Genomic DNA, 27,011 nt, shown 5'->3' with positions numbered 1-27,011 from the left:
AATTTCCTCTGGGTGCTTTGGTATCTGGAATTAAGAATCTACTGATGACCATGATAGCATTGTCGATTGTCAGAAAAACCCATCTGGTTCACTAATGTCCTTTAGGGAAGAAAATCTGCCATCTTTAGCTGGTCTGGCCTACATGTGAATCCAGAGCCACAGCAATGTCCTCAGGCAACTAGGGATGGGCCAGCCAATGAGGCCCATGTCCCACAAATAAATTTTTTAAAAGTCCTCCACAGTCCAAGGACGTGTAGGTTGGGTGGATTGATCATGCTAAACGTGTGGGGTTGCAGCAATAGGGCAGGGTGGGGGGAATGGGATGGGAGGGGTTTGGGGAGAGTGGAAGTGGGGGGTGGTGGGGGGGGGGGGGGTGGTGCAGTAGGTATGCCTGGATGGGATGCCCTTTCAGGGAGTTGGTGTAGACTAAATAGGCTGAGTGGCATCCTGTGGGGATCCTATGGTTTAAGACTTTCTGAATTTTCTGCCTCTCCATGTAAGCTGTGTTGTGAGGCATGGGAGTTGGTCCATTGGACTTGTTGGCGTGCATAGATCATATCATATTGAATGGGTCATGTTTAGAAACATAGGATTTGAATAGCAAACTGTCATTTTTCAATATTCATTTTAAGAGGAGTTGGGGCAAGGACAACAACACTAATAACCTCAGTCTTCAGGACTGTCAATCATAAACTGGCTCAGATTCCATCCATGGACAATATTTCCTAAAAGCAAGATCACAGTTTTGCACGATTATCAACAATTTTTCAAAATGATCTAATTATCACATAATGCTAGGAGCTGCACCAATAAAAATAGGTTCTTCAAGTTTCCTTTAATTAAGAACTGTCGAGGTATAAAATGAGGGTCTGATGATAAATCCTCATAAAATTGGTACAGTGTATTATGATAGATACTGTGAATTGTTATTTACCTTGTTACTTTTGTCTTAATCTCGTGATCGTTTCTTAGCCTCTAGTTATGTTTTATTTTCATTCATTTGTGGGATTTGGGTACCATTGGCTGGTCAAACCTTTCATTTCACTGATTTTCTCTGAATTCTTTTTTTTGTTCTCCACAGATAATTTGTTTTTACATCAAAAAGAAAACTTGAAATGAATCTCAAACAACCCACTGATTTTAAAATGAACAAATAAATTAAATGCAATGATCCTTACAAATATGACAGAGGCCCTATTCAGCTTTTTTAATTCAGTTAGTGTCAGATTACAATAAACCCCAATTGTCAAGCAAACCCCCACCTTACCCTGGGCTTGACTGCTGTCATATATGCAAGAAAACTTTAAGAAATGATTGGCATGCACTGAAGAGGATAAATGGAAGTGTTCCTTTCAGGCAAAATAAGTGGGCAATTCAAATATCGCAATGATCCTATATCTTGCCTGGTTTGCAATAATCTCAGTTACTGTAAACCATAAATGTGCGTATGACCAATTTTGAAACAACGTTTTATCTGGCATCATCACCATTGGACAACAAGTTATTAAGCAAAATATGAATTTGATTGGAAGCTTAAAATGCAAACAACTCAAATGTCATAAAAAGAAAACCGTCCAGCCAAATATTGGTGATCTAGTTAAAATATCAGTGTTGTAATACACTGGAACTTCTCCAGGCTGGAAATCCATTGTTTGAAAACTCCAGGGCCAGAATTCTCCTATCATTGCGCCAGCAAGATTCTCTGGTCTAGCTGCAGTGAACAGAGATTTGGCAGGTACCAAGTTCTCCATCCTCATTTCAGTGGAGAGAAGTCCCAAAATCTATTGAAGTAGATCCAAACAACTCCCAGACTACCACCTCAATTGTTTGGGCATTGCAACGAATTGAGTTGGCATGGACTCGGTAAAGAATATGAACGTTGAATTCCTTCGCACTATGGGGCACTGTAGTTTTGGAATTACAGTTTTAGAGCAGGTATCAAGTACAGTTTTGAAATGTTAAACGTAACTCAAAGATGGTGTTTGTGCAGTACCATTGAAGTTAGTAGCCCAAAGCTACTTAAGGTTTGGTAAGGCTTCTACATTTTAAACATCAGACATCCTGGAGCTCATGTGTTTTGATCAAATTAAGATCAATATCACTAAGTATCTGTCTTGATCTCTACAGTGAATAAAACTGATGCCATCAATTTTTGATTTGCCTGCATTCTATACATGACCACATTGAATCCTAGACAGAAATAAACATTTTTCCTTAAACCCAAGCTTCTTGCCATATTTATAGGGGGATTACTTGGGGGTATTATTTATTGGGTGTAGATTAAGTAGGTAGGTTTAGTCATGATAGTTTGATTGCACCTGATCTATGGAAACACAAGGCTTCATGAGCTCAGTGGCTTTTCTTATACAATACATCTGAGCCCCGATATGGGATGTTGGTTACATCTTGGTAGGTTTGTGAACTCTTTGCAATCTTTAGCAGACCAACTGTAAGTCTTTTTTGCTAATAGAACTGTTTACAAATATACAATAAAAGGTACAAGCTAGGTCTGCATGTGGCTGTGTTCAATACCACACTGATTGCTAGGTACGGGTCATGTGCCCTCCTACATAACTCTGTGGACAGTATTGTAAACATCCCACATTATCCCTATACATGTCAGACCCTGATACTACACCTCCCCCAAGACTTTATCCGATGTGTATTAAGCTTACCTCATGTCCTACATTGTTATTACTATTACATATTTACATTGTCATTCCTACATTATTACTATTATTATGTTAGCACTATTATCACTCCCCATCTCCCCACATCAATTCCTTAAATTCAAAGATTTGGTCAGTTTGGAGGACTTATAATCTTACCATTTCTCATCCGCATTTCTATCAGAGGAATGGTTGGCTCTGTCGTTTCAGGTTCTTCCTGTTGGTTTGGATTTGAGCTGGCACCTGGGTACGCTTTCATCCTTTTCTTCCCTTCCTTCATGTTGAACTGCACTTGCTCGATTTGACAGTTGTGTTCAGAGGTGGTTGCTACTTTAATTCATTTCTTGTGAGATGGACAAACATTGTGCTTGGCAGCTTGTTGACGTTTTCACTTTTTGCACCAGTGTGCGAGTGGTCTCGATGTCCTCTGTGGCTGAGGAAGAGGAGTCCCATGATGAGGATGACGTTTAGTGGCATCCTGTCTTGCGTTTACTATCAGCAATGGGAAGTCACTATCACATTGTAGAAGCCTTTAGGCCATGGCGTGTTAGCTGGGACTTGCAGTGTATACTTGCTGACTCTATTGTTGTTCTGCTATATCATCAGAGCTGGAGATTGAGGCTCACCAGACTGCTGGTTGCTCTCTTTCACATCCTCCACTTGAGGTATTGTGCTTACCTCCTGGGTTGCTGACTGGTCTGACCTCTGAAGGCTTTCTTGTATCTGTAACAAGAAAGGGCAAACCTGCTCTGCAAAGTGAGACGTTCAACACTGAAATCTCTGTCAGACCAGTTTTTTATGTGAGTATTTGGAAACCTTCAGCTGCTTGATTAATGACAGTGGTTGTCTTGACATCTTCTGCTGTTTCATGAATATCTCAGGCATCAGAGGCATCCCTGCTCAGGAGAGAGAGAGGTTGGTTATGGATGATAGTTCAAAGGTTTGTTTGCCATCATACTTCAGTGGTTCCAGGATTGGAAAAATAACTGGAAGCTAGCTTCCATTGGGTCCATAAAGAGACGTGTCCATTGTTTGAAACCATAGGTCTTTTAACCAAGGTTCTTTATCTGACAGGCCTGTTACACTGGCTCCTGTATCTAATCTAAAAAATTGTTAAATGACCATTGATAGAAATGAGTGTGTTGCTTTTTTTTGTATTCATTCAAGGGATGCTTATATTGATTTGGGCAGCACGGTGGCACAGTGATTAGCACTGCTGCCTCACTGTGCCAAGGATCCAGGTTCAATTCTGGCCTCAGATGACTACGTGGAGTTTGTACATTCTCCCTGTGGCTGCATGAGTTTCCTCTGGATGCTCTGGTTTCCTCCCACATTCCAAAGATGTGCGGGTTAAGGGGTTTGGCTATGCTAAATTGCCCCTAGCATCAGGGGAACTAGCAGGGTAAATACATGGGGTTATGAATATAGGGCCTAGTGAGATTGTTGTCAGTGCAGGCTCGATGGGCCAAATGGCCTCCTATTGTACTGTAGGGATTCTATGTAGGCATTGGAGGTTAGGCTACCATCTATTGTCATCCCTAATTGTCCTTGGGAAAGCGATGGTGAGCTGCCTGCAGTTCATGTGGTGTAGGTACACTCACAGTGCTGTTAGGGAGGGAGTTCCAGGACTTTGACAGTAAAGTAACGACAATATATTTGTAAGTCAGGATTTTGAGTTGCTTGGAAAGAAATTTTTGGGTGGTGTTCCTTTATATCAGTTGTCTTATCCTTCTATATGGTAGTGGTCGTGTGTTTGAAAGGTGCTGTCTAAGGAGTCGCAAAAACCCAGCTTGCAGGTGGTCAGGAAGGCGAATGGGATGCTGGCCTTCATAGCGAGGGGGATTGAATATAAAAGTAGGGAGGTCTTGCTGCAGCTGTATAGGGCATTGGTGAGGCCGCAGATGGAGTACTGTGTGCAGTTTTGGGCGCCGCACCTGCGCAAAGATATTTTGGCCTTGGAGGGAGTGCAGAGGAGGTTTACTAGGTTGATACTGGAGTTGAGGGGGTTGAGCTATGAGGAGAGGCTGAATAAACTAGGCTTGTACTCGTTAGAGTTTAGAAGAATGAGGGGAGATCTCATTGAGACGTATAAGATGATGAATGGGATGGATAGGATAGAGGTGGAGAAACTCTTCCCGCTCAAAAAAGACAGTAGGACTAGGGGGCACAGCCTCAAGATAAAGGGGGGGCAGTTTAGAACGGAGTTGAGGAGGAACTTCTTCACTCAAAGAGTGGTGAATCTCTGGAGTTCTTTGCCCGTTGAAGTGGTGGAGGCTGCCTCGCTAAATATTTTTAAGACGCGGGTTGATGGGTTTTTGATAAGAGAGGGGATTAAGGGTTATGGGGAGAGGGCGGGAAAGTGGAACTGAGCCACGACAGATCAGCCATGATCTTATTGAATGGCGGGGCAGGCTCGAAGGGCTAGATGGCCTACTCCTGCTCCTATTTCTTATGTTCTTAAGGAGCCTTGAGTTTCTGCAGTGCATTTGTACACTATGCCATTGTGCATCATTGCTGGAGGGAGTGAATGTTTGTGGATTGGGCCAATTAAGCGGGCTTCTTTGTCCTGGATGGTGTCAAGTTTCTGCAGTGTCATTGGAGCTGCATTCATCCAGGCAAGTGAAAAGTATTCTATCATATTCCTGACTTGTGCCTTGTAGATAGTTGGTGGACAGATTTGGGAATAAGGAGGTATATTATTTAGATAGCTAGTTCTGTTCAGTTTAAGTTCACTGTTAGCATCCAAGATGTTTATAGTGCGACATTCAGTGATGGTAATGCCACTGAATGAGAAACCAAGGTCTCCAACCTCAACTGAGAAGCTTAGCTGTGTGCCATCTGGTTTTGCAGTCTCGGCATCGTGGATCAGCTTTTCAATGTTTTGCCTTGCACAGATTTTAATAGTGTCCAATCCTGTCACATTGACAGCATTGGGCTGAACTTGCAGATCTCACCGGTGGGGGCACTTTGCTTCACAGCACAGGCATGGTTGCTATGCTGGCCTGTTCAGGTATTGCTTTCCCTGACTTAGAGTGTCCTTGGGTCTTTGTTGCTTATCCAGCTGGATTGTGGGTTGACCTCTATCATATTTTGTTCTCTCTTTTTAAAATGGTCCCGTTGCTGCTCATGGAGATTTGATTGCCTAACTATATGGATTGCCTTTTCCAGGGCTTTGACTTCCTTTGCTTGGAGGAGGCCAAAACTGTACCATCTGCTCCTCCTGCCACTTTTCTCTTCCATGTTCTGATTATGCACTCGCAACCTTCTGCTACCCTGTTTGGATTATTGATGTGTAATCAATGGGTTCCGTGGCTTTTGGACTCCAATGTTGAGTTTAACTCTTTAGAGTTTGTCTATTGCTTCTTAGATTAAAATAATTCTCAAACGATCTCAATGTTCACTCTTCTGACTTTTTATTTAAACCTGAAGTGATGCTGTATCGTAAGAATCTTTGGGCTGGACTCTCCCACCGTTCATGCCACGTTGCTACTGACAATGAGAACAGAGAATGTCATATAATCCATAAATGCAGGAGGAGGCCATTTGGCCCATCGAGCCCGCATTGACAACAATCCCAGCCAGGCCCTATACCTGTAACTCCACATATTTACCTTGCTAATCCCCCTGACACCAAGGGCAATTTGGCACGGCCAATTAACATAACCCGCACATCTTTGGACTGTGGGAGGAAACCGGAGCACCTGGAGGAAACCCACACAGAGACAAGGAAAAACACAAGTTCCACACAGACAGTGACTCGAGGCCAGAATTGAACACAGGTCTCTGGTGCTGTGAGGCAGCAGTGCTGACCACTGTACCACCTATATTTAGCGCTCAGTCAAGACTCCATTCACTGCAGCAGGATTGGAGAATCCTGGTTGCAGGTGAGGTCGAAGAATCCAGCCTTTTATCTCAAAAGTTCCTAATTTTGTGATTGATCTGGTCAAGGATTGGTCTGAGTTGACTTTGAAGTGTGGAATTCTGATTCATGTTCATAATATAAAAGTCTATATTCTGCTTGAGGAGCTGTCTAAATTTCAAGACGACATTATTCTTTACTCAGAAACAAAGTGCGCGCCGATTTTGGTGGAGTCCAAAATAATGACAACGGCGCTCAATTTAAAAGAGATTTTTTAACAATGGATACATGGCTCGGCTGCCTGCAGGTTTCTCTTGTTCGGTGAGGTATTTTAATTTACAATTCTGACCAATTAGAGTTTCTGCTATCTTTTTAACTGAGCTGAACGGTCACAGTGTTCCCAAAATATTTAATTAATTCTTTCTCTTTTTTCTGGCCAAGCTTAGATGTGATCAGGCAGACTCCGAGTTGGGGACTGTTTTTTAGCGACAGGCTTTTTTCAAACTGCACTTCTGACACTGAATTAAAGATTCCTCTGGACTTGATGAAGCCTGGAGCTTTCAAAGATTTAGCTTGCCCTTACAAGTGCTGCCGATTCTGTACTTCAAAGCTGGACTTCTGAAAGAGATTTAATGGAATCTCCTCCTGTGCCACAGTACATAAAGGAACTCTGCCTTCAGACTTTCTCTGGAGCATTTTTCTGGTCTCTTTTCTTTTGCACCTCTGCTTCTGGAGATTCAGTTCAGCTCAGAATGCTTTGTTAAATTTTTCTCAGCCTTCCAGCATTTCAGCTTGTCTCTGCATTTTAGCAATGTTTTATTTTCCACAAGCTGCCACCTTGTTGTTGGGTGGTGGTTACATCTTAGTAGGCTTGATGAAGTCTTTGTAACCTTTAGCAGGTCAACTACAAGTCTTTATTCACTCTCAGATCTAGATACAAGTATATAGTAAAGGTACAAGCCAGGAGCTATGTTGATGCTTGCTGCTCTGTCCAATAGGGAAGCAACATTCTAGTGAAATTGTCGCTAAGTACTAATCCAGAAACTCAACTAATGTTCTGGGGACCCTGGTTTGAATTGCACCATGGCAGCTGGTGGAATTTGAATTCAATAAAACATATCTGGAATTAAGAATCTACTGATGACCATGAAACCATTGTGGGAGAAACCGAACTGATTCACTAATGTCCTTTATGGAAGGAAATTTGCCATTCTTACCTGGTCTGACTTACCTGTGATTCCAGAGCCACAGCAATGTAGTCGACTCTCAACCGCCCTCCAAGGGCACCTAGGGATAGGCAATAAATGCTGGCCAGCCAGTGATGCCCATATCTCACTAATGAATAAAAAAGAACATCACACTGACTGTGTGTGGGTCATTGCCTCTTAATTCACACTGTGTACAATACTCAGTCCCATGTTAACCCTATATGGGCCAGACCCTTATATTACAAACCTCATCCTGCATTTTCCCACATTACTTCCCCATCACCCGTTATTTTCTACCATTTGTCCAGTTGTAGAGGGACTTTTTAAGCAAACACAAGCATTCTCAGGCTATAGTCTTTTTTTAAATTAAAAACGCTCACCACGGATCTAAGAAAAACCTGAAAATGTAAGCATGTCATGCTTATAATATTGCAAATGATGGGACTCAAACTAGTTAAGAGTGCTTTGTTGAAAAATATGTGTGAAGTTTATGTCTCAAAAGTTTACAACATCAAGATGCAGTGTGTAATATTAATTAAAATCCACACAGGAAGTGACACAGTTAAAGGAATTAGAACACCACACAGTGCTAGGCAAACAGACCATGATAACATGCCGTATGAAAAGTTCCAACAACATCATAGTGAACGATGCTTATAACAGGGACAATGTTAAAAGGCCAAACACTTTCTCCCTGGTTTGGGAATTAGTTATTGTAGAAGTAATCTCAACATTGGTTGCAAAAGTTTAAACACAGGCATGGGATTTACCACTTAAAGACTGCTTCAAAATAATCCTACGCTGAAAGAAAAGCTACCAAATGTTATGTAACTGAATTGTGAAGTTAACAAAGGATGAAGAACTTAGCCTTGAAATTATATATAATGTGAACGAGACAGGTGTTTTCTGGAGATGTTTGGCAAAACACACACTTGCTAGTCCAGAGGAGATGATGGTGCATGATTGCAAAGAGACAAAATAAAGGCTCACATGCACAAATGCTGCTGGGACCATAAAGGTAAACTCTTGGTTATTGGTAGAAGTACTAAGCCCCATGCTTTTAACTGGATGAAAATTATGCCAGGTATTTGATAAGGCCAACAAAGTGTGTGATTCACCCAAGAGATCATGAGCAATTGGCTTCATTGTCATTTTGTCCCCAAGACTTGTGCACACTGTTGTAAGTTGGGTTTTCCATGGACTGCAAAATTGTGCTGCTTATGGACAAAATTTCAGCCCATCACCCTCGTGCCGACGATATTTCCCCTACATATTTATGTCCCGCCCAATTACACTTCTAAAATCAACAGGCTGGGGAGTTACTGGATCAATGAAAAGCCGTGATCAAAATATTTTTGTGTCATCTTGTGAGAAGTTGTGGTGTTGGTGCATTAAGAAAGGGTTTTAGTATTAACGACGGTATTTAGAGCAGTGTCACTATGAGAACTTTGTAAAATGTGTGGCATATGTTGTGTTCTGCAACTACGTACTGATGAGGCCACTGGGTAATCCTTTGACAGCTTTGATGTAAGTGAAGACAAGGTTCTCTTGCATTCTGACAAGTGAATGCAAAGTGATGCAGGCATTGACTTATCATAGAATCCTACAGTGCAGAAGGAGGCCATTCGGCCCATCGAGTCTGCATCGACTACAATCCCACCCAGATCCTTTCCCTATAACTCCATGCATTTACCCTCGCTAGTCCCCTGACACTAAGGGGCAAATTAGCACGGTCAATCCATCCAACCTGCACATCTTTGGACTGTCGTAGGAAACCGGAGCACCTGGAGAAAACACACGCAGACACAGAGAGAATGTGAAAACTCCACACAGACAGTGACCCAAGCTGGGAATCGAACCTGGGTCACCGGCGCTGTGAGGCAGCAGTACTAACCATAGCACCACTGTGCCAACTTCAACATTGAAGACATTGTAACGTGGCTAAATTGTAATGATGATTCTCCAGTTGTGCCACAAATTACAGTTTCTGAGATAACAGATCTAGTTTTACACCCCAACTGTGTGTATAGTTATAACAGTGAAGAATGGTGAAAATTTTCCAACTGTTCTCACTTGCAGGATCTTTCAGTCCTGCTGATAGAGACCCCTATGATTGATTCTCTGGCAGTGAAGAGTGCAAGGCACACAAACCCTGTAGACATTGGTGGGAGAGGCAGATCCCACTGCCAGCCAATAGAGGGCTGCCTCCATGCTGGAAAATACGCCAACAAGGAAGGGTGGAGTGTGCGAAAATCCCTGCCCAATATTCCTGAGGGGATAGAAATGCTACTGTAATTCCCAACTGTGTTACCAGTTATGGATTTTAGAGAAAAAGATGTGGCTGGCACACATGGGTTCAAAATAACAATGGATTTATTGCAGGAGATGTTGCTTGCACAGAGTAGAAAATAAAATTGAACAGGAGCTTGTGAAACATCCCAATGACATCACCCAACCATGGGACAATCTTTTACAGCAACTATGTAACCACTTAAATATATAGCATCCCTCCCATTTCTCACTTGTAACATAATTACACTCTGACACTCAATTTCTTTGTTGAAATGAGCATTGTTTTACTCTCGTATTTCGTCGAGCAATTTTAGATTGTTGTTAACCTGTTCCTGTTATGGAGCTAATAACAAATAAATGTGCTTTTCAACTTTCTCTTTCAGAGCAAGAATGCAGGTGCACTTTAGGCAGTCACATGAGTAGTGTTTCTGTAAGATGCCAAAAAGCATTTCACATGATATGATAATGTACCTTGCTCTCTTGAAGCTTTTAAAGAATGCTTCAAGGATTGTATGAATCTTTCAATTCATCCATTGGTTGATAAATTATAAGGTGCAGATTTTATATGCCGAATACTATTTACTTTGAGATGATCTTAAACTCTTGTGAAGTAAATTGTTAACCATTATCACTAACAATCTGTTCACCACATCTTGCAAGCATTATGGCAAGTTTTTAAATGATGTATTCTAGTAGATCTCAAAGTAGATTCTAATCAATCTCATAATTTCTGGTCACTTTGAGTGTGTGTCAATTATAACTAAGGACATGTACCCCTCAAACAGACCAGCAAAATTTACATACAATCATTGCCATGGCATCTTAGGCCACTTCCAAAGATGTAAGACAAACAATGGTGGTGCATTTCTTGTTCCTGAGCTTGATTGACACAATACCATTTTTTTCTTCAATCTGAGCATCCAGACCCGGCCATCAAAAATAAATGCATGCTAATCCAGACTATACCAGGGTGACTTACGTGATGTTGTTCAAGAACTCTTCCACGCAGACTAGGAGGAATTATCACTCAGATTCCCCACAATAGACACCCACCTTGGATGGGCAACTCGAGCTTCCTTGATGCACATTGTTTCGAAACAGGATGTGCACAATGCTTCCAGCTATTGTTCTTTCATTGCCATATCCATCACCTTCCCCATTATGGGATAATTTCAGATATGTTTAGGAACTTGAGATCTTGTCACAGGCAGAAAATAAAGAGTATTGGCAAAACTAGTTGGCGGCATCTGCTCAATAAGTAAAGATAAGCATTAGAGACAAGGCATCAGCATTACTATGGCGTTTTGATGATAATTTGTATCGTAGAATTGTACATATAAGATTAGTGACCATTTTTGCAATCAACTAGCAACTAAAGAAGGCATGCCTTTATAGGGCCCAAAAATAGTAATTAAGGGTTGATGATCAGTCAATGTAAAATGAGAAACATATAAATAATGATGAAATATTTGGATGCCAAAAATCAATGCTCAATGCCTCTTTTTCTAGCTGAACATAGTGAGATTGAGCTATACTCACAGCGTACAAAAAAAAGTTATTGGTCGTTCTTCACATGAAGACATAATATGTGAAACGACAGCCCCTATGCATAAGGTGGAATGGCGCAAGCAGTACTAGTAGCTTCAGATTAAAGTGAACGAATACTTCAGACTTCTGCAAAGCATCTTTGACATCCTTGTATGCTTTTTCACAGACTGTTCCCAGTTCCATGACTGTTTCACAGATAGTAACTTGTGTAATGGTTTCAATAATGTAGCCAAGTTAGGAAAACGTTGACCATAATAATTTATTAAACCTAGAAAGGACCTCAGTTGCATCACATTTGTCAGATGTGGTGCTTTTAAAAATAGCTTCCACCTTTTTAGGTGATTTATGTAGACCGTTACTATCGAAAACATGACCCAAATACTGGACTGATTGGAAAATGTCACACTTTGCTTTCTCAATACTCAGACCATGTGCTTGAAGACATTCCAGTGTTGCTTCTAAATTATTCAAGTGTTCCTGTTCACTGCACCCTGTAATGAGAATATCATCCAGGTAACAACACCAGAGAGACCACTTAAAATCTGATCCATTGATATTGAGAATAGGGCCGGTATGGATGTTATTCCAAAAGGCAATCTTTTGTAATGAAAAATATCTTTATGAGTAACAATAATAAACAACGACTGTATCTGGGGTCATCATTGCAAATGTCAGACAGCTTTCTCGAAGGCCAACCCATGGAAAGCGATTGGTCCGGATGGAGTACCTGGACGAGCGCTCAGATCCTGCATGGATCAGCTGGCGGGAGTATTCACAGCCATCTTCAACCTCTCTTTACAGCAACTTGACGTCCCTATCTGCTTCAAGAAGATTGGAGTTGAGGGGGTTGAGCTATGAGGAGAGGCTGAATAAACTAGGCTTGTACTTGTTAGAGTTTAGAAGAATGAGGGGAGATCTCATTGAGACATACAAGATGATGAATGGGATGGATAGGAGAGAGGTGGAGAGACTCTTCCCGCTCAGAAAGGATAATAGGACTAGGGGGCACAGCCTCAAGATAAAGGGGGAGCGGTTTAGAACGGAGTTGTGGAGGAACTTCTTCACTCAAAGGGTGGTGAATCTCTGGAATTCTCTGCCCGTTGAAGTGGTGGAGGCAACCTCGCTAAATATTTTTAAGACGCGGGTTGATGGGTTTTTGATAAGAGAGGGGATTAAGGGTTATGGGGAGAGGGCGGGAATGTGGAACTGAGCCACGACAGATCAGCCATGATCTTATTGAATGGCGGGGCAGGCTCGAAGGGCTAGATGGCCTACTCCTGCTCCTATTTCTTATGTTCTTAAGATTACCACGGAGGAGGGGATAACCTGGCTTTCGGCTTCATTTGATTTTTAAAGCAACAATGTCTTTTAAGCCAGCGAGCTTTAATGCATGTGCAGAGGACCAAAGAGAAACAACTAAAGGAGCAGTCAAAATACATGAAGTAAATGTTTGATGAATTTGAAAAATCTAGTGTACATAACATGGTCAACATCACCCAGTCCAATCCCACCCTGGACAAAACAAAGGACCCAGAATTAACTGCTCCTGCTGATCACCCACTTTCTTCTGCACCTCTTCCCCACCCCAGTGCCCCCACTCCACTCCCCCCCCCTCCCCCACCACCAACACTACCCGCTCCCCTTCCCCCACCAGATGACGATTGGTGAAATAAAGTAGAATACGGAATCACCCGTTCCCTCAATGTCATCAGCATCAATTTAGTACAGTACCTTGAGAGCAGAAATATGGAAGTTACAATGCTTGTTAAGTAAAACACGTTTTATTATTTCTTTATGATGTTTTATATTGATGTTTTATCATTGTTTTATATTTCAGATAAAGGTTTATATCCACTGTGCATCCAGATGGTTGTAGTTTGGCATTCTAACATCACTCTACAATTCAAAAAAACTCCAAAATCTTGAAATAACTTAGTCCCAAGCAGTCTGGAGTTACAATAATTTACCTGTACACTGCTTTCTAGCAAATTACACTGCAAAGGGCTAGAGATTTTGTGCAGCAAAGTTGTGTAATGAAAAATTTAATGTTTTGTCTATAATAGACTAAGTGACAATTAGATTTGGTAGTCCATAAAGGATGAAGTTAAAAGCAGTTTGCTGAGTGTTAACCTCTGAACGATTGCTTGTCTGAGCTTGCTGAAGTAAAGAGCCATCTTGCACTGTGGATTTGAAAAGAAACAAAGATCTTTTGTAAGATAGTCCAAGTACATTAATAAGACTGAATGGTAATGCATTTGCACTGACTCTTAATAAACATGTGAAAATTGATAATCCAATACCTAAATACTGTATGTATCAACTTAAATGATCAACAGTAATTGAAACTGGTGTATCAGAACATTATGAATTACCGTGGGATACTGAACACTACATTAAAATTGCAGCTCTATTACTGTAGATGATAAAACAGACAAGCAAATCATGTTTCTGAATTTGATTTGCCGCTCCAACAGACTCGTATCAATAAAGTTTATTTTGTTACTATCACGTTAGTTATTACATTAACACTGCAATGAAGTTACACCGGTGCCTGTTCGGGTACACTGAGGGAGAATTTAGTATGGCTAATGCACCTAACCAGGACATCTTTCGGATTGTGGGCGGAAACTGGGGCACTGGAGGAAACCCACACAGACACGAGGAGAACGTACAGACTCCGCACAGACAGTGACCCAAGCCAGGAATTGAACCCGGATCCCTGGTACTGTGAGGCTATTTGAACGATGCCACCCATACGGCATCAATGTAATGACTAGGATGCAAAGATTTTTAACACCAGTTGTTGTGGTTAGCCACTTTCAGTCCATGTTGATACTGTTCACCCAGATCTACACTCTAACTTGATAAACGTACTCGCACCAAATTATTAACCTTCAAACTGTTTACATGAACTAGTAATCAAAGATAATAACTGGTACAACATGCTACATGATTCTATGATTCTATGAATTACATGTACAATGTACTTGTTTTGATACTTTTTTTAGACATCAGTAAATACCACTTTGCTATTTTTTTTTGTTTTTATTCCAATTTAATCAAATCAAGTCCAATTCAGAGTCTCAACAAGTTGAGACATTCCCGATCCAAGCTGACAAGACAGGGCTCTCACCTCCTTGGGCACGATCTACGTGATCCAAGCTGATTGGAGTAGGTATAGCTCCTCCTCCAAGGCTTGATCTCATTTGCATCTTAGCCAAAAGGCCAAAATGCCGCTTTTAAAACTTGCTTCAAATGAAGCTTAAATGTAACCTAATGACTTCAACCAAGCACAACATGTCGATACTACACTTGATCTTAGCCAAAAGGTCAAGAAGCGACACATGCCATACTAAACAGGGCTGTAGACTAAACTTTTATATGTACTAACTGAGTTAGCTTTTCAAAATATTTAATCTTGTGCAACATTCCAGATGATCATTTGAGTGCAAATGTGGGTGTGCTCTCCAAAATGGGCTTTGGGGAGGGAATTCGCAATTGGATCCAGCTGCTCTACACAGACATCAGTAGCGCAGTTTCAGTCAATGGGTGGGAAACAGATAGCTTCCAAATCAGGTCTGGAGTCAAGACAGGGCTGCCCTCTCTCCTCTGTCCTTTTTGTGTTGCATTGAACCCTTTGCCGAGGCCCTCAGAAGTGACCCAGGCATCAAAGGGGTGATAATCCCAGGCAGCGGAGGCACACAGGTCAAAGCCTCCCTGTACATGGATGACGTGGCTGTCTTCTGCTCGGACCCCCCATCTGTTCGCAGGCTCCTCCAGTCTGCGAGCTGTTTGAGCTGGCCTCAGGAGCCAAAGTCAACCAGGGCAAGAGCAAGGCCATGTTCTTTGGGAACTGGGGCCGACAAATCCTTTGTCCCCTTCACCGTCAGGGCAGATTACCTGAAGGTGCTGGGGATATGGTTTGGAGCGGCTGGGGCGTGCGCCAAAAACTGGCGTGAGCGCATCGCCAAAGCCAGGCAGAAACTGGGCTTGTGGGAGCAACGCTCCCTCTCCATGACAGGAAAAAATCTGGTGATCCGGTGTGAGGTGCTGTCCGTGCTTTTGTACGTGGCGCAGGTGTGGCCTATCCCCAAATCCTGTGCTGCAGCAGTAACGAGGGCCATCTTCAAGTTTATCTGGAGATCAAAGATGGATTGCATCCGGAGGGAAGCAATACATAAATCTCCAGAGAACAGAGGGAAAGATGTTCCCAACACCGCCCTCATCCTGATGGCCACCTTTGTGTGCGGCTGCATCAAGCTGTGCGTAGATCCTTGGTACACTAACAGCAAGTGCCACTACTTTCTGAGGTTCTACCTGTCCCGAGTGTTGTGAAGGAAGGGTCTGGCCACACTGCCGCGGAACGCTCCGAGTAGTTGGACCGTACCGCAGCACCTGTCCTTTGTGGAGAAATTTTTCCGCAAACACACCTTTGACCACATGGCGATTAAGCAGTGGTCAGCACGTAACGTCCTTGGGGCCCTGAGAGAAAAGGAGACGGAAGATCCTGTCTGATGGTTCCCTGAGCAGACTGTCAGTGTCATCTGGCAGAACGCCTCATCACCAGAACTGACAAACAAGCACCAAGATCTGGCTTGGCTGGTGGTGAGAAGGGCACTCCCCGTCAGATCCTTTATGCACGCTCGAGGTCTCAACATCACTGCACGCTGCCCTCGAAGCGGCTGCGGGGCTGATGAGACGGTCGCACACCTCCTGGTGGAATGTGCCTTTGCAAAGAAGGTCTGGAGTGAGATGCAGTGGTTTTTGTCGAGGTTCGTCCCGAGCAGCTTGGTGACGCAGGACTCTGTGCTCTACGGGCTGTTTCCGGGGACGCACACTGAGACAAATATCAACTGCTGCTGGAAGGTCATCAGCTCGGTGAAGGATGCACTTTGGTCCGCCCAAAACTTGCTGATCTTCCAGCTGAAAGAAGTGTCCTTGACCGAGTGTTGCAGACTGGCACATTCCAAGGTCCAGGACTACGTGCTGAGGGACCCGCTGAAGTTTGGGGCAGCCCCGCAAAGGCACAATGGGGAAAGGCCACACTGTAAGGCCTTTTAACGGAGGCAGACCGAGGGCCCGGGAACTGCAGAATACCCTCAACCTGCGTAACTGTGTGCCAATCTGAGCAATAACGGCTCACAGTATTTTATTGAGCCATGGATGTAGTTTTAAGAATTGAAATGTAATGATTGTAATTTGTACAAATCTGTAACAATGTCTTGATTCTGCATTGTTTGCAGTTCAAAGCCCTGTATATTTGCAATAGTTTATTCAAGATTTTTATGAATAAAGTATATTTTTGGGAAAAAAAATTTGAGTGTAAATGTATAGAAATGCCCTGTAGCTATTAATATATTGAAAACAGTTTAGTTTTGCTGTTGAAGCCAGACCTTTGTGTTAAGGTTTATCTACATGTTAACTTATGATATTTTTTCTAAAATTGTGTTACATTTTTCCAAGGCATCAAATAGATAGACTGCCAAATTTCACATGGTGTGTTGCACTGAAGTTCCTATATTATAACAGTTACTGGCTTCAACAAATGCGCTTCATCAATTGTAAATTGCTTTGAGATGTCTGGCAGCTGTGAAAGTCACAACTTATGTGCAAACCTTTCTTTTTCTTTTGATTTATGTCAAGCAGAAACGAGTATTGCTGAAGGAAGTGACATGCATTGAAGGTTTTCACTCTGCACTCATCAGGACAAATACAAGAATATCAAATTGCAAAGGGAACAACAATTTATCCTTTATGAGAAAAGGGTGTTGATTGGTGAACAAGTAGACTCTGGTTTGTCGAGATGTTGCCACAGAGAATGTACTAGGGCACAGTTATATGTTAAGCTGTAGTTAAATTCAAAGAAGGCAAGTTTGACTCTGATTGGTCAATGGGTTCCCATGGGAATTGAAAAAGATGCAATACTTGGACATGTTCTTTTTGCTTGCAGAGGACAGTGTCCCTTGGTGCATTCTCCATTGCAATGGATCAAAGAATTAGAGCCCAGTTACCAACAAATTAGCAAACTTTCTCATGCAGTATAAAATGTTGCTCCCTTTGAAATTTGATATTCTTGTGTAGGTGAGTGAGTGCAAGATGAAAAGCTTCAACAGCATGTCTCTTTTTTCAGCAATTTGGCTGGTTTAATGCAAGAGGGAAATGAATAGTAAATGGCAGAATCTTGAGGGATCTAGGCGTAGAGATCCACAGTTCCCCAAAAGTGGCAACACTAGTGGATAAGGAGTCAAGAAGGCACATGACATGCTTGCCTTCATTGATTGGGGTAGAGTATAAAATTGGCAAGTTATGTTGCAGAACTTTAGTTTGCCATATTTGGAATACTGTGTACAGTTCTGGTTGCCACACTACCAGGAGGATGTGGAGGCTTTGGAGAGGGTATGAAAAGGTTTACCAGGATGTTGCTTAGTTTGGAGGGTATTAACTATGAGGAGAGACTGGATAAACTTGGTTTGTTTTCACTTGAACATTGAAGGCTAAGGAGCGGCCTGATAAAAGTTTACTAAATTATGAGAGACGTGGATTGTCACAATCTTTTTCCCCAAGGTGGAAATGTCAATTATGAGGGTTTAAGGTAAAAGAGGGAAAGTTTAAAGGAGATGCGTCTGTGCCAGTTGAACAAAAGCTATCCAACTTAATCCCATGTTCCTGCTTTTTGTTCAAAGCCCTGCAGGCTATGACACATCAAGTGCATGCCCAAGTGTTCATTTTAAATATAATGACCACTCTCTGACTTTATCACTTGTGCAGGCAGTCAGTTCCAGACTCCCCATAGTTCCTGATTATTGATCTTTTTTGCTAATGGAAATAGATCCATCCGATCCACTCCAACTAGTCCTCTTACAATTTTATTCACCCTAATTGATTCTCCCCTCAGTGTTCTTGTTCCAGAGCAGGTAACACTAGCCATTCCAATCTTTTCTCTTGCTTAGATTCTCCAGTCCTGGCCACATTCTCATAAATCTCCTCTGTATCCTTCTGCAACACAATGTCTATTAATATATACTTGGGTCCACCTTGTATTTTCTACAATTCTAGCATAACCTTCCTCTTTGCTACTTGCCCAATAAAGGAAAATATCACGTGTAACTTAGCTGTATTATTGTGTATTTCTTTGTCTTACTTAAATGCATCATCTCACTCTTTGAACTTGAATTCCATTGCCCACTTCACCAATCCATTGACATCTCCCTGCATTCAACAGTTTTCTTCCTCACTATCAACCACACAGCCAGTTTTCTTCCACAAACCTCTTAATCATTACCCCTATATTTAAGTCCAAATACCATGGACAGCAACAGACCCAGTATGGAGCCCTGTCGGACCCCACTGCAGACAGCCTTCTGGTCACAAGAACCACCCAATGATCACTAGCCTTTGCTTCCCGTCACTGGACCAATTTAAAGTGAAGTTTGTTTATTAGTGACAAGTAAGGTTTACATTAACACTATAATAAAGTTACTTTGAAAATCCCCTAGTTGCCACAGTCCAGCGCCTGTTTGGGTCAATGCACCTAACCGGCACATCTTTCAGAACGTGGGAGGAAATTTGAGCACCCGGAGGAAACCCATGCAGGCACGGGGAGAACGTGCAAACTCCACACAGACAGTGATCCAAGCCGGGAATTGGACCCAAGTCCCTGGTGCTGTGAAGCAGTAGTGCTAACCATTTGGATCAAACTTATCACTTTTGTGTAGAGTTTTAAAGTTTCTAACCAGTCTGCTATATGGGACCTTGCTAAAATTCATGCAGATTGCATCAAATGTGTTACCCAAATCGGTCCTCATTATCTCCTTGAAAAATTCAATCAAATTAGTCAGACATGATCTTATTATAACATCCATGGTGATTGTCCTTAATTAATTTATGCCATTCTAAATAATAATTTGTACTGTCTGATGGGAATCATACTTTACAGAAACCATCATTACCATTCCTGGATATGTCTTGCCCCACCGGCAGGACAGACCCAGCAGAGGTGGCGGCACAATGGTATACAGTCAGGAGGGAGTTTTACACTGGGAAAACTTAACATAGACTCTGGATCCCATGAAGTCTCATGGTTTCAGGTTAAACACAGACAAGGAAACCTCTTACTGGTTACCAAGTACTGTCCTCCTTTGGCTGATGAATCAGTATTCCTTCATGTTGAACAGCACTTGGAGGAAGCACTGAGGGTGGCAAGGGTGCAAAATGTGCTCTGGGTGCGGGATTTCAATGTCCACCACCAAGAGTGGCTCAGCAGCTGCAATACTGATCGAGATGCTCAGGTCCTAAAAGGTGTAACTACTAGACTGGGTCTGCAGCAGGTGGTGAAGGAACAAACAAGAGAAAATAACATCCTTGATCTCATCCTTGCCAATCTGCTGGCTGCAGATAGTGACCACTGCACAGTCCTTGTGGAGCCGAAGTCCTGCCTTCACATTGAGAATAACCTGCATCGTGTTGTGTGGCACTATCACCGCGCTAAATGGGTCAGACTTCAAACCGATCTAGCAACTCAAGAGGTGCTGTGGGCCATCAACAGTTGCGGAATTGTACTCCAGCACAACCTGCAACTTCATGGCCCAGCATATCCCCCACTCAACCATTATCATCAAATCAGGGGAACAACTCTGGTTCAATGGAGAATGCAGGAGGGAATGCCAGGAGCAGCACCAGGCATACCTAAAAATAAGGTGTCAACCTGGTGAAGCTACAAAACAGGGCTACTTACATGCCAAATGGCAAAAACAGCAAGTGATAGACAGAGCTAAGCGATCCCACAACCAACAGATCAGATCTAAGCTCTGCAGTCCTTCCACATCCAGTCATGAATGGTGGTGGACAATTAAACTACTCACTGGAGGAGGAGGCTCCACAAATATCCCCATTCTCAATGATGGAGGAGCCCCAGCTCGTCAGTGCAAAAGATAAGGCTGAAGTATTCGCAGCAAGCTTCAGCCAGAAGTGCCGAGTGGATGATCCATTTTGGCCTCCTCCAGTGGTCCCCAGCATCTCAGATGCCAGTCTCCAGCCAAGTTGATTGGTGATATCAAGAAATGGTTGGCAGCACTGGATACTGCAAAGGCAATGGGCCCTAATAACACTCCAGCAATTGTACTGAAGGCTTGTGCTCCAGAACTTGCTGCTCCCCAAGCCAAGCTCTTCTGATACAGTTACGACACTGGCATCTATCCAACAATGTGAAAAATTGTCCAGGTATGTCCTGTACACAAAAAGGACAAATCCAACTCGACCAATTATTGTCCCATCAATCTACTCTTGATCATCAGTAGAGTGATGGAAGAGGTCATTAACAGTGCTACCAAGCAGCAGTTGCTCAGCAATAACCTGCTCAGTGATGTCCAATTTGGGTTTCGCCAGAATCACTCAGCTCCTGACCTCATTACAGCCTTGGTTCAAACATGGACAAAACAGCTGAATTCCGGAAGGGAGGTGAGAGTGATAGTCCTTGACATCAAGGTCACAATCGATCGAATATGGCATCAAGGAGCCCTAGCAAACTAGAATCAATGGATATCGGGGGGCAAACTCTCTATAGGTTCAAGTTATATCTGGTACATAGTAAGATGGTTGTGGTTGTGGAGGGTCCAGGATATCTCAGTAGGAGTGCCTCAAGATAGTGTCACAGGCCCAACAATCTTCAGCTACTTCATCAAAGACCTTCCCTCCTTCAAAGTCAGAAGTGGGGCTGTTCGTCAATGATTGCACAATGTTCAGCACCATTTGTGACTCCTCAGATACTGAAGCAGTCCATGCCCAAATGCAACAAGATCATGACAATATCCAGGCTTGGGCTGACAAGTGGCAGGCAATGACCATCACCAAGACTCTATCCACTGCCCCTTGACATTGAATGGTGTAACCATCACTGAATCCCTCACTGTCAACATCCTTGGGATTATCATTGACCAGAAACTCAACTGGACTCACCACATAAACACTGTGTCTATAACAGCAGGTCAGAGGCTAGGAATACTGTGGAAAGTCACTCACTTCCAGCCTCCTCAAAGCCGATCCACCATCTATAAGGCACAAGTCAGGGTGTGATGGAGATCCCCACTTGTCTGGATGCAAGTCCAACAACACTCAAGAAACTTGACACCATCCAGGACAAAACAGCCCGCTTGATTGGTACCACATCTACAAACATTCTATCTCCCCATCACCAATGCTCAGTTGCAGTAGTGTATACTATCTACAAGATGCACGCACCAATTCACTAATGACCCTTAGACTGCACCTTCCAAACCCACAACCATTTCCATCTAGAAAGACAGGGGAACAGATAAATGGGAACATCACCACCTGCAAGTTCCCATTCAAACCACTCACCATCCTGACTTGGAAATATATCGCTGTTCCTTTGCAATCGCTGGGTCAAAATTCTGGAATTGCCTCCCTAACAACATTGTGGGTCAACACACAGAACATGGACTGCAGGGATTCAAAAAGGCAGCTCACCACCACTTTCTCAAGGGCAACTAGGGATGGGCAATGAATGCTAGCCAGCCAGCGACACCCACGTCCCATGAATGAATAAGAAAAAAAATCCCTCCAGGATCTGACACCTTTCAATAAGGTCACGTCTCATTTTTTGGAATTCCAATGCATAATAGCATAAATTGTACAATCATCCCTCATAGAATAATCTCTTCATTCCAGGAATCAGTTGAGTGAAACTTCTCCGAATTGCTTCAAAATGCACTTATATGAGTTCAGTTTTACCAAATGACAGCTCAGCTTAAAAAAATGATCTTTTCCCAATTTAAAACTGTTTCTCTTGGTCTATCTTTATCCGTAACCATAGATCAAATTGTATTAAAATTGTCATCTCTAAAATATTCTCTCATTGATCACTTGCTCAGCTTCATTACTTAAAACCACATCCAGAACTATTCCTTTTTTTGGGGGGCTCATTACATACTGGCTTAGGAAGTTCTCAATGTATTTTAAGAATTATGCATCCTCCAAATCTTTCAAACTGATTTTCTCCCAACTAATAATACAAAAATTCAAATGAGTAGTTCCCAGTCATACTGCTTTATAGTTTCTGTGATTCTCAACAATTTCCCTATATATTTGCTCTTCTATTTCCCTCTGACTGGTTTAGGGTCTATAGTGTACTTCAGTAGTACAGCTGCCCCTGTTTTCTCCATACGGCCTCATTAGATGCCCTTCCAATGTAACATCCTACCTGTGATAATCTTTACAAAGGGCAAGCCACTCTCCATTTTCATCCCCTTCAATATTAAGTTGCTACTCCTCTCCTTTGTTTCAGCAATAGTTATGATATCGCATGGTGGCACTGTGCCTAGCACTGCTGCCTCACAGTGCCAGGGACCTGGGCTCAATTCTGCGTTTGGGTCACAGTCTGTGCAGAGTCTGCATGTTCTTCCTTTGTCTGTGTGGATTTCCTCTGAGTGTTCTGATTTCCTCGCGTAGTCCAAAAGACATGCTGGTTAAGTACATTGGCCATGCTAAATTCTCCCTCAATATACCCAGACGCCAGGGTGTGGCAACTAGGGGATTTTCACAGTAACTTCTCTGCAGTGGTAACGCAAGTCTACTTGTGACACTAATAACCAAACTATAAATCATACTGTTCGTCTGTGCTTTCAGTTCAGCTACCTTATTCACAAGACTCCTTCCCTTGAAGTATTTACCAGTAATCACTGAACAACTTCCTTCTTGTCTATTTCTAAGCATTGCTTCCTCCCGCTTCCTTGTTCATTCCCTAATTTTTGGCCTTGGTTCCAGTTTACTTCTCCCCCTTCTGAATCTACAACCAAGTTTCCAACTGCCTGGTAAGACAGTTTAAAGCTTCCTCAGGGTTGCACTAAGAAATCTCCCCAGCATAATAATGGTGGTAGAACAGCACAGTGGTACAGTGGTTGGCACCGCGGCCTCACAGCGCCAGGAACCCATGTTCAATTCTCAGCTTGGGTCACAGTCTGTGCAGAGTCTGCACATTCTCCCTGTGTCTGTGTGGGTTTCCTTTGACAGTCCAAAGATGGGTTAGGTAGATTGGCCATGCTAAATTGCCCCTTAGTGTCAGAGGGACTAGCTAGGGTAAATGCATGTGGTTATGGGGTTAGAGCCTAGGGGGGATTGTGGTCAGTGCAGACTCGATGGGCCAAATGGCCTCCTTCTGCACTGTAGGAGTACTATGATTCTATGAATTGTGGAAGTGCAACCTGTCCAACTTATTCAGGGTCGATCTCTCTTGAAACTGGCTTCAATGCTCCAGGAATCTAAAATCCCCCCCAACTCTTCATCCTCACATTCAACAACACTACCCTTTTATTTCTGTACTCACTGGTTCCAGAAAGTAAGGATATCTATCAGAGTTGCTGGACAGGTTAATGAAGTATTTCAAGTGTGATATATATGTACATACCTGAAGTGTCTGGACTCTTAGACACATTTTTATCATTTGCAGAAGCATTTTCTGTTCCAGATTTGATTATTTCAAAAATTGCTTGGCCAGTAGTCTTGCCAAGTTCCAACAAATCTAAAGGGAAATATCATCATCAATAGTTCAGTGTTTATTCAGTGAATCTAAATTAACAAGTCTAAGTACAAACTCTGTAATCAACATGGTTTCATAAAACCTTACTTTAGTATGTTTATAATTGGTGCAATAAAGCCAGTGAAGCATTAAATGTAGTTAATGTGTTCAGAATAATACACGACCCTGGAAAATGACATCCTTGGCATTCATGTATACACTTCGACTAAATATAGACCAATGTAATGGTGAGTGATTTAATATGCCTTTTTATCATACAATGCCAGCATGGCCTCAAAGTCACCCACTGAATGAAGATAATGAAGTACGTTCTCCCAAATGTAATGTTATTCGTTTTACTAAAATTGATAAAGACTTTTTGGGGCACTATGGCTCAGCAATTAGCACTGCTGCCTCACAGCTTCAGAGAACTGGGTTCAATTCCAGCCTTGGTGACTGTCCATGCAGAGTCTGCACATCTGCCTGGGTTTCCTCCAGATGCTCTGGTTTCCTCCCAAAGTCCAAATATGTGTAGATTAAATGGATTGGACATGCTAAATTGCCCCTTAGTGTCCCAAGAGGTTTATGTTAGAGGGATTATCTATGGGAAATGTGTGGAGTTATAGGGGTAGGGAGGAGTAGAGGGCCTGGGTAAGATGCTCTGTCAGAGAGTTGGTGCAGACCCAATGGGCTGAATGGCCTCTTCTGCACTGTAGGGATTCTATGACTCTTGGCAAGCTTCCAGAATTAACTTAGGCAAACCCATCTTGTAGGTTCCCTAGCACACATAGGAACATGCCCATGATATTTTCTTTAAATCTACGGGAGACAGAAGCTGAGATCAAATGTGCTAGATTACTCAGCTAAACAGTTAAATCTCCTCTGAGTGAAACTTAAGGGAAGTTGTAACACTTGTAGAGAAAAAGAAACATTGATTCTGATTTTAACTCAATATACTCACTGGGTAAGTTAAGCTACTCTTTGTGCACACCCACTTGAAAGCTGCCACAAGAGCAACGGCTGGAAAAAGGCAGGCATTTTATTTGTAAACGTAATTTATTATTCAACTCCAACACAGTTTTAACTGGGTGGGACAGAAGAACTGCTAAGTTAAACCTAATTTTGCAAAAACCTGTACTGAAAAAGTGGTTCCACTGTTGTACCAATGTAAATGTGCAGTTGAATGGCAGGCCACAGACTGCACATTGTTAAAGGAAACTCGCCAGCATTAACAGGAAGAACGCCTGGAAAAGGTCAGATTAAATTGCACAGAAGGGAATCTCATGTCAGACTCCAAAGAGGGTCTATCGAAGATTCTGAAGAAACGTGCCATTCTCTTCAATGGGGAGCTGGGAAACATGAAGGAGATCTCAGCCAGCTCAAGCAAGATGTTTAAAGACTAGCCCACAGTTAGGCCTAAAGTGGAGGCAGAATTAGAGTGGCTGGTCAAGACAGCAGAGCTCAAGCCCATTAACGTGAGTGACTGAGCCCGAGTGGGAGTCTAAGGGGGATATGCGCTGAACTTGGGGGGGGAGGGTCCAAAGGGGAAGGGGGACTGATGGGGAGCGAGGGGGGAGTCTGAAGGGAGAGGGTGCTGAGGAGGGGGTTGGGTCACTGTCATGCCTGCATGGTGTGAGGAGGGCAGGGCGGTGGTTGACCCATGATTTGATTGGCGGGGGAAGGATGCCCCTCTTTTCTGAGGGATTGGTGGTGCTCCCCTGTACTCTAAAGGTTCAGGACGTCATGTCTCTGTTTGTGATTAGCAACATCAAAGCCTGCCTGGTGCAGATCCCACCGGGGAGGACTGAGTGCATGACGGTGGGAGCTGGTGAATGAGCCATCAAACCCGCTAATTGTCTTACAATTAGTGGATTTGCATAATTATCAGATTGCCCCCCCAGCATGGGCAGAAACCACAGCAGGGCCAGCTAGCTGGGTGGGATGAATCCCGATTATCATATTGCCTGTCAGGAATCCTGATTTTTGGCTGATGCCCCATTTTGCGGGGCATCGGGATTTCTGTGGGCTGTCTGCCGAGTCCAGAGAATCCCACCAATGTCTTCAGAGAGAACAATAGAAAAACCTGGTAAGATTTTTGCAAGATTCAGTTATCCTGAATAACTTGTTAATGACAATGGGCCACAGTTCATTTCGCAAGAATTCACAAACTATTTCAAGAAGAACGGGATTCAACACATCCGATCCGCTCCTTATCATCCTGCCACAAATTAGCTGGCAGAACGGTTCGTTTCAATGATGGAACATTCATTGACGGTAAGTCAAGAGCAAGGTTCATTGTTGAAACGATTAAGCCAATTCCTGATGACACACAGGAATACGACACATTCAACACCCCAAAGTTTGTCAGTATTGTTCAATTTAAAACATCAATTACATACAGCATCTGATTTGCTTAAACTGCCTAAGACGAGATACTATAGAGAAGAAACAGCAAGGTCAGGTTATACAACTTGGGAACAGGGCTAAACACGGGTTCTTCATTAAGGTCGATAAGTACTGGTAAGGAACTGATATGAGTAAAAAGTGGATGCCTGCCTTGCCTTAGCACAAAAAGGACCAGTCCCCTACACCGTACAAACTCAAGCTGATGTAGTACGGTGAAGAGCTGGAAACTTTGACAACCAGAATCAGTTTGTCAGAGACAGGATCAATCTCGAGTCCTCCAGCAAATTGTGCTAAATGAAGATCTGGACATATCTGAGAACCAGACAAAGTCAGAAACAATTGGAGAAGGCCAACACTGAGTCAACCTCCCAACACTGCGTCAACTCTGGTGAAGATAAACATAAACAATGTTCAAACTAACTAACGAACAGCAGAGGTTGGAGTCAACATGAAAAATTCGAGGTTCGCTGACAGCTACCCAGAAATCAACATCCTCT

At 42.8% G+C, this 27,011-nt stretch overlaps 1 protein-coding gene across 1 annotated transcript in view; it reads right to left on the bottom strand.

The window, feature by feature from the left end:
- Nucleotides 1-13,275: 13,275 nt before the first annotated feature.
- cfap46 (cilia and flagella associated protein 46) overlaps nt 13,276-27,011 on the bottom strand; it is a 169,761-nt gene continuing 156,025 nt past the window's right edge. Inside the window, exons 58-59 of the mRNA XM_080206034.1 lie at nt 23,998-24,111; nt 13,276-13,756 (exon numbers count right to left, since the gene is read on the bottom strand). Of these exons, the coding sequence (XP_080062160.1) occupies nt 13,641-13,756; nt 23,998-24,111 (230 nt within the window). The 3' untranslated portion in view covers nt 13,276-13,640. The remainder of the gene's footprint in view (nt 13,757-23,997; nt 24,112-27,011) is intronic.

Source organism: Carcharhinus amblyrhynchos, chromosome 17, assembly GCF_965287045.1.
Source record: "Carcharhinus amblyrhynchos chromosome 17, sCarAmb.v2.hapA, whole genome shotgun sequence".
In the NCBI taxonomy this organism is placed as follows: Eukaryota; Metazoa; Chordata; class Chondrichthyes; order Carcharhiniformes; family Carcharhinidae; genus Carcharhinus; species Carcharhinus amblyrhynchos.
The sequence above is the reverse complement of the archived record's forward strand: the minus strand, read 5'-3'. Positions and strand labels throughout refer to the sequence as shown.